Below are 9,149 nucleotides of genomic sequence, written 5' to 3'. Positions count from 1 at the left end.
TGATCTGGGGTGAGTATTGTGGTTCAGGGGAGATATTCAGCGAGTTGGTACGTCAAAATAATAATAATGATAATAATAATAATAATAATAATAATAACAATAATGACTCACCTTAAATTCGTTAAATTCCGAGCCGTCGAGAGTGCGTGCAATAACCTCCCTCACATCATAAGTCCTCTTCAGGTTGTCCCCCACAATGCCGTACAGGTCCTGGGGGTCATGCACTGGCTCCCTCACCTCACCTCCACCCACACTCACCTGGAAAAGGAGGAAGAAGGGGAAAAGGAAGAGGAAGAGGAGGAGGAGGAGGAGAAAAGCAGTTTACTAATATTGCTAACATAAAACTGAAAAATCTATGTGTGTGTGTGTGTGTGTGTGTGTGTCCATACCTGCGGACTCTTGGCGTGGTTGAGAGTGCGAACAATGCGTCGAGTGAGGTGGAGTGCGTGTGTGTCATCGAGTGCGTAGTGGTCCGTCACCCCAGACTTGCTGAGAGAGAGAGAGAGAGAGAGAGAGAGAGAGAGAGAGAGAGAGAGAGAGAGAGAGAGAGAGAGAGAGAGAGAGAGAGAGAGAGAGAGAGAGTCATTATCAGTACATATAGATCAAAATTAATAACTTACTTGTTTAATATAGAACACACACACACACACACACACACACACACACACACTCAAACCATCCTAAACACACCCAAACACACCTAACCTAACCTAAACACACTCAAAATGTCCTCAAAACACCTCCAAAACACCAATATGACCGCAAAACACACATAAATATCCCAAAACACACTTAAATATACCTAAAACACACCCAAACACCCCCAAAACACACAAGATACCCCAAAACACACCCACACACACAGGCGGACAGTGCGTGCGCATATACGTGGCAGTTCTGTAGTGGTGGTCAGCTTTTGAGACATATTATTGCATGAAAAAAGGCTCTCAGTGTCTTCTCCGTGAGCGCAGGGGTGTGTGAATGTCCTGCGATGAAAAAAACAAGGAACATTTCTGGAAAGTGTTGTCGCCAGATAGTAAATAAGTGAAAAGAAGTGGAAGACTCTAAGAAGGTTTAGAAATATGCCATTTTAGCATTATTACCTTCGTCCTGTTATGAGTGTAGTGATTCTAGAGACATAACAAAGTCCATTAAGTGTCGTCTGTGTAACCGGTGGGCTCGTACGAAATGTGTGAATTTGGCAGGGATTAAATGTGAAGATATCTGCAACGTGAGGTATCTGTGTGATGTTTGCTTCATTGAGGTGTTGTCTCTGAAGAAATTAATCAATGTTGTTGAGGATTTTAAGTCTGATTTGAAGAGCATTACTGCTAAAGCTGGCAAGATGATGGCAATAGTTGATAATAAGATGGCAAGAATGGAGGAGGTAAGTGTCAAGGTCGATGAGGCAATGGAAGGCTTGGCGGGAGTTGCTGAGTCGCTGAATTCTGCTGACTCGGAACATTCCACGCCTTGGCAGGATGTGAAGAGGAAGAGGAGGATGAAAAAGAAGCTGCTTGTTGTAGAGGTAACTCAGGATTCTGAAGCAAATCTGAAGAATGAAGTTTCTCATGCTTTGGTGGAATGCAAATTAATGATACAAAGTTTGCTAAGGATGGCAAAAAAATAGAGATGAATTTTGCCGATGAGAGTCTGAGAAATGAGGCAGCCCAGAAACTGGAGAATGTTGAAAAGTTGACAACTAAATCTGTTCAGAAAATTAAACCCAAGATAATGCTATGTAATGTCCATAAGGAAGAGACTAAGGAGGGTATCATTGATACAATTATTGCAAGAAATGACTACCTTCAAGCAGTTCCTGATATCAAGTCAAAGATTGAGAATATTTTTTGCAAACCAGCAGCAGGGGCACAGTTCATTACATCATGAAATGTGATCCAATGATAAGACAGTTGTTACATCAGCATCAGGACAGGATTAAGCTTGAGTGGGGAGTTTACCAGGTTCGCGACAGGTATCATGCACTTATCTGTTACCATTGTCAAAGGTATGGTCATACTGAGGCAAACTGCAATGCCAAGAAAAATGGTGAGCATCCCGTTTGCTTTAAATGTGCAGGCAACCACAAGTCCAAGGATTGCACATCTACAGAGAAGAAATGCATCAACTGTGTGAGGTTTAAGAAGCAGAATACTGACCACTCGGTGAATAATAGTTGCTGTGTTGTGTTGGAAAGTGAGATTGACAGGCTCAGAAATATTACAGATCATGGCTACTAATGCTGTGAGCTCTGTTGAAATGTGGTTTATCAAATGTCCAGTCAGTTGCAAACAAGACAATAGAAATCAGAACTTTAATTAATGATGAGAATGTGGATATTCTTGCTTTGACTGAAACATGGCTGAGTGAATATGACACAGCGAAAATTAGAGAAATGACCCCTGACACTCATACATTTGTGCACACACCAAGGAACACGATGCAGACCCATAGACTACATGAGACAAGAAATAACCTTGATATGGGACGTCGAGTATTTGCAAGATGCGCACCAAGGATTTACAACAAACTGCCGAGTGATATTAAAGGTTGTGCGAGGATCAATATCTTCAAAAAAAAAAATTGAAGACATATTTGTTCAAGGAAGTTTACGAATTTAACGGCATGGAAATCAAAGACAATTATAGATGCTAGTTGCTTCTGAGGGAGGCTCTGCTGAACGCTGCCTCGCACTGGAGTGGAGCCTTCAACAAACACCCCAAGTAACAAGTAACTCAAAATGCACTCAAATATACCTAAAACACAAAAACACCCCAAACACGCAAATACCCCCAAAACACACCCCAAATACACCTAAACACACCCAAAATATCCACAAAACACACCCAAAATACACAAATACCCTCAACACACACAAAAACACCACCATATGTCCCTAAAACACACCAAAACACCCCAAAACACACCAAATGTCCCTAAAACACCCCAAAACACACCAAATGTCCCCAAAACCCACCAAATGTCCTAAACACTGAAACACCACCATATGTCCCTAAAACACCCAAACACACACCAAATGTCCCTAAAACACCCCAAAACACACCAAAAATCCCCAAATAACCACCAAATGTCCCTAAAACACACCAAATGTCCCTAAAACACCCTAAAACACACCAAAATACCCCAAAACACACCCAAAACACAAATGTCCTAAAACACACCAAAACACCCCAAAACGTCCCTAAAACACCACCAAATGTCCCTAAAACACACCAAAACACTCCAAAACGTCCCTAAAACACCACCAAATGTCCTAAAACACACCAAAACACCACCAAATGTCCCCAAAACACCCCAAAAACACATTGAACTATACCAAAAAACCCCTTTAAACAAACCTCCCAAACCTTAACTCCCCTCACCCCCAGACTTACCCACAATGCAAGTCAGCCCCCCCCAGGTCCTCCGCCGATATTTCTTCCCCTGTGGCGGCCTTGACCAGCGGAGGCCCCCCCAGGAAGATGGTCCCCTGCCGCCTCACTATCACACTCTCGTCGGCCATGGCAGGGACGTAAGCACCCCCAGCTGTACAGGACCCCAGCACCACGGCAACCTGGGGGAGGGGGGGAGGGGGCAGGGGTATTAGTTGTAGGGGTGGCAGAAAACACAGGGGTATATAGAAAACATGTTAGAACACACTCAAATAGTTTTAAACACACTCAAATGCACTCACATACACCCAAACACACTCAAAACACGCTCAAACACACACACACACACAAAAACATCCAAACTCACTCAAAACATATCAAAACACACCAAACTCACTCAATACATATCAAAACACACCCAAACACACTCAAACACACCCAAGCACACTCAAAACATATCAAAACACACCACAAAACACCCAAACACACAAAACACCCAAAACACCACAAAAACACCCCAAAACACACAAAAACACCACAAAACACCCCAAACACACAAAAACACCCCAAAACACACCCAAACACACCACAAAACATCACAAAACACCCAAACACACCAAAAAACACACAAAAACACCCCAAAACACCCCAAAACACACCTGACTTATCCCAGCAGCCGACATGCGTGCCTGGTTGAAAAAGATCCTGCCAAAATGGTCTCGATCCGGAAACACGTCAGCCTGCCGGGGAAGATTTGCACCCCCGGAGTCCACCAGGTAAACACAGGGTAGGTGGTTCTCCATGGCCACCTCCTGCGCCCTCAGGTGTTTCTTGACCGTGATGGGGAAATAGGACCCCCCTTTGACAGTTGCATCGTTCCCCACCACCATGCATTCCACTCTGTTATGGGGGAGGAGGAGGGGTTAGTGTGTGTGTGTGTGTGTCTCTCTCTCTCTTGCTACTTTTAACTTTCCAAACTCTCTCTCTTTCTTTCTATTTCTATTCTTTCTATTCTCTCTCTCTCTCTCTCTCTCTCTCTCTCACTATTTTTATTCTCTCTCTCTCTCTCTTGCTACTAAAATCTTTCCAAACTCTCTCTCTCTCTCTCTCTCTCTTGCTACTTTTAACTTTCCAAACTCTCTCTCTCTCTTTTTCTTTCTATTTCTATTCTTCCACTCTCTCTCTCTCTCTCACTATTTTTATTCTCTCTCTCTCTCTCTCTCTCTCGCTACTAAATTATCTTTCCAGAATCTCTCTCTCTCTCTCTCTGTTAAATGAAGTGTGTGTAAGGTACCAATTAATGCATTTCCCAACCACACACACACACAAACACACACACACGGCCCGGTAGCTGAGTGGTTAGAGCGGTGGCTTCACAAGTCAGATGACCGGGGTCCGATTCCCCGGCCGGGTGGAGATATTTGGGTGTGTCTCCTTTCACGTGTAGCCCCTGTTCACTGTTCACTATTCACTGTTCACCTAGCAGTGAGTAGGTACGGGATGTAAATCGAGGAGTTGTGACCTTGTTGTCCCGGTGTGTGGTGTGTGCCTGGTCTCAGACCTATCCCAAGATCGGAAATAATGAGCTCTGAGCTCGTTCCGTGCAAAACGTCTGGCTGTCTCGTCAGAGACTGCAGCAGATCAAACAGTGAAAATTACACACACACACACACACACACACACACACACTCTATTCTATAAGATGTTGAGTGGCATTTCAACACACGGACGGAGATATGGTGAAACAAATCTTCACCACCAGGATACACCCCAGGCTGGAATATGTCCCTAAAATCCACTAAAATGCACTAAAACACCCTAAAATGTCAATTATGCAGCTAAACACCCTAAAATGTCCCTAAAATGCACTAAAACACCCTAAAATGTCCCTAAAATGCACTAAAATGTCAATTATGCAGCTAAACCCCCTAAAATGTCCCTAAAATGCACTATAACACCCTAAAATGTCAATTATGCAGCAAAACACACCAAAATGTCCCTAAAATGCACTGAGACACCCTAAAATATCCCTAAAAACCCTAAAACACCCTGAAATGCTACACCCCAGGCTGGAATATGTAGCAGTGGTGGACTGGGAAATGCCAAAAGACCCCATAAAGAATAGGAAATGGGACTAAGACTGGAAAGGATACATGGGACTAAAGATTCCTACAAAGATGGTGCCGGGACTGAAGGACCTCACATAGGAAGGACTGAAGGAAATGGGACTAAAGGACCTCACATAGGAAGGACTGAAGGAAATGGGACTAAAGGACCTCACATATGAAGAATGACTGAAGGAAATGGGACTAAAGGACCTCACATAGGAAGAACTGAAGGAAATGGGACTAAAGGACCTCACATATGAAGGACTGAAGGTAATAGGACTGCCAACCTTACACACACACACACACACACACACAGCCTCACCCCGCCACCCTGCCAATGCCGGTAACAATGCCCCCAGCTGGCACCTCCTCTTTGCCATACAGCTGGTACCCTGCCATCTGCGACAGCTCCAGGAAGGGTGTGGCAGGGTCAAGCAGGGCGTTGATCCTCTCTCGCACCAGCAGCTTGCCTGGGGGGCATTAGGTTAGGTTAGGTTGAGTGAGTGAGTGAGTTTCTCTTTCTCACTTTTTTTCTTCTCTCTCTCTCTCTCTCTCTCTCTCTCTCTCTCTCTCTCTCACCTTTACTCTTGTGTCTCAATATGGCCTTCTCTCCGCCTCCCTGCGTCACACCCTCCACGCGCCCCCTCAGTTCCTCCACCAGCGACCTCATGCGTGCCTCATTCTCCTGTAGGGGAAGGAGTAAGACACACACACACACACACTCAAAACACACCCAAACACACTCAAACACACACAAACACACCCAAACATCCCACAAACACACCTAAACACACTCAAACACCCCACAAACATCCCACAAACACACTCAAACACCCCAAAAACACCCCACAAACACACAAACACACCCAAACACCCCAAAACACACCCAAACACACTCAAAGACCCCACAAACACACCAAAACACACTCAAACACACACAAACACACCCAAACACCCACAAACACACTCAAACACCCCACAAACACACTCAAACACCCCACAAACACACCAAAACACACTCAAACACCCCACAAACACATTCAAACACACACAAACACACTCAAACACCTCACAAACACACACAAACACAAATATTTCGCAGTTACGTTTACATGATTGAGTTTTGACGATTGGGTTTGTAGAGGGAAATAAATAAATAAATAAATAAATAATGATAATAATACTTTACGTCAATTAAATTAAAATATATATACAAAATAAGGGCCACTTAGATGCCAGTCCCCGAAAAGGTTAAATAGGTCTTTTTTTTTTCTCTCTCTTTTTGTTAATAGGACCTCCCCCCTGTTCCTCCATCCCCCCCCCAGGCCCCAGTAAGCTTAGGGGACTATGGGGGATTGGGGTTTTATGGGGGGGTAGGGTCAAAAAAGGGGTGATATGTGTGATCAGGGGCAAAAACACCCATAATTCCCCCCCCTACACTATCCTATTCTAAAACTATCCTAACCTATCCCCTTTAAACTATCCTATCCTAACCTACGCCCTCTTAAACTATCCTATCCTAACCTACGCCCCTTAAACTATCCTATCCTCACCCCCCAATTAAACTATCCTAACCTAACCTACTTAAACTATCCTATCCTAACCCCCTTGTAAACTATCCTATCCTAACCCTCCTTAAACTATCCTATCCTAACCCCCCCCTTAAACTATACTATCCTAACCTATGCCCCCTTAAACTATCCTATCCTACACCCCCTCAAACTATCCTATCCTATCCTAACCTACCCCCTTAAACTATCCTATCCTAAACTATCCTAACCTAACCCCTTAAACTATCCTATCCTAACCCCTTAAACTATCCTATCCTAACCCCCTTAAACTATCCTAACCTATCCAGAAAAATTGAAAAAATGTAAAAATTCAAGGATAATTTTTTGCCGCAAATATCCTAACCTATCCTAACCTGCTAGCCAGACCCCCCCCCCATAGCCTATCCACAAACACTAACCCAACCCAGCCTATCCTAAATAAATCAACCACTGTGGATTCTGCAGACACATCACCTATCCTATCCTATCCCACTCTCCCCTGCCCTCCCCTACCCTGCCCTATCCTATCCTGTTCCACTCTCCCCTTCCCTACCCTGCCCTATCCTATCCTATCCCACTCTCCCCTGCCCTCCCCTACCCTGCCCTATCCTATCCTGTCCCACTCTCCCCTGCCCTCCTTTACCCTGCCCTATCCTATCCTATCCCACTCTCCCCTGCCCTCCCCTACCCTGCCCTATCCTATCCTGTCCCACTCTCCCCTGCCCTGCCCTATCCTATCCTATCCCACTCTCCCGTTCCCTACCCTATCCTCTACTGCCCCACTCTCCCCTACCCTGCCCCTCTCTCCCTTCCCCTATCCTACCCTGCCTTGCCCCTGTAAAGAAATTAAATAAATAAATAAATAAAAATGTAATAATGAGTGGGTAAGTAGGCAATGACCCGCTGTGACCTGACCTGGAACTCCGGGGATGACCTGTCCGGCGCTGACCCGATGACCGAGGCTGTGTCAGAGTGGTAGGGTCTCCTGGGGGGCCGGGGGAGCCATAGTGCCCTCCTGGTGGCCCACAGCACGCGGCACGACATGACTCTCCCCTCCAGCTGCTCGCGGCACACTGAACCAAAACAACCGGCGAGCTGTGAGTGTGAGGTTCGAGAGGCGGTGATGGGTGATATCGTACGCGTCATTTAGAATATCGTACGCTTATCGTTATTATTCATTATTATGTTTTGTATATTATATCAATCCTTTTCTATTAATTTATCATTGCTTTTTTGTTTCTTTTAATGGAGAAGGAACGATAATTTTCCTGCGAGCGGCGGTGATGCCTGTTATCGTACGCGTCGCTAAGAATATCGTACACTTATTCATTATTATGCTGTGTATTCGTATATTAATCTCTTTTTAGTAATTTATCATTCCAGCCCATGACCCTGCCAAGACATCCAGTTTATAACCCTGCCAAGACATCCAGCTTATAACCCTGCCAAGACATCCAGCTTATAACCCTGCCAAGACACCCAGCTTATAACCCTGCCAAGACACCCAGCTTATAACCCTGCCAAGACATCCAGCTTATAACCCTGCCAAGACATCGTTTGTAACCCTGCCAAGACATCCAGCTTATAACCCTGCCAAGACACCCAGCTTATAACCCTGCCAAGACACCCAGCTTATAACCCTGCCAAGACACCCAGTTTATAACCCTGCCAAGACACCCAGCTTATAACCCTGCCAAGACATCCAGCTTATAACCCTGCCAAGACATCCAGCTTATAACCCTGCCAAGACACCCAGTTTATAACCCTGCCAAGACACCCAGCTTATAACCCTGCCAAGACATCCAGCTTATAACCCTGCCAAGACATCCAGTTTATAACCCTGCCAAGACATCCAGTTTATAACCCTGCCAAGACATCCAGTTTATAACCCTGCCAAGACATCCAGTTTATAACCCTGCCAAGACATCCAGTTTATAACCCTGCCAAGACATCCAGCTTATAACCCTGCCAAGACACCCAGCTTATAACCCTGCCAAGACACCCAGCTTATAACCCTGCCAAGACACCCAGCTTATAACCCTGCCAAGACACCCAGCTTATAACCCTGCCAAGACACCCAGCTTATAACCCTGCCAAGA

General features: G+C 45.1%; 1 protein-coding gene across 1 annotated transcript in view; it reads right to left on the bottom strand.

Moving 5' to 3' along the window:
- The window catches only part of LOC123505109 (methylcrotonoyl-CoA carboxylase beta chain, mitochondrial-like), a 12,300-nt gene extending 4,141 nt beyond the window's left edge, over nt 1–8,159 (bottom strand). Inside the window, exons 1-7 of the mRNA XM_045256172.1 lie at nt 7,966–8,159; nt 6,080–6,185; nt 5,823–5,970; nt 4,052–4,292; nt 3,396–3,574; nt 390–489; nt 112–258 (exon numbers count right to left, since the gene is read on the bottom strand). Coding sequence (XP_045112107.1) covers nt 112–258; nt 390–489; nt 3,396–3,574; nt 4,052–4,292; nt 5,823–5,970; nt 6,080–6,185; nt 7,966–8,094 — 1,050 coding nt within the window. The 5' untranslated portion in view covers nt 8,095–8,159. The remainder of the gene's footprint in view (nt 1–111; nt 259–389; nt 490–3,395; nt 3,575–4,051; nt 4,293–5,822; nt 5,971–6,079; nt 6,186–7,965) is intronic.
- Between the last annotated feature and the right edge of the window lie 990 nt (nt 8,160–9,149).

The sequence above is a fragment of the Portunus trituberculatus genome, chromosome 2 (assembly GCF_017591435.1).
Source record: "Portunus trituberculatus isolate SZX2019 chromosome 2, ASM1759143v1, whole genome shotgun sequence".
NCBI lineage: Eukaryota > Metazoa > Arthropoda > Malacostraca > Decapoda > Portunidae > Portunus > Portunus trituberculatus.
The sequence above is the reverse complement of the archived record's forward strand: the minus strand, read 5'-3'. Positions and strand labels throughout refer to the sequence as shown.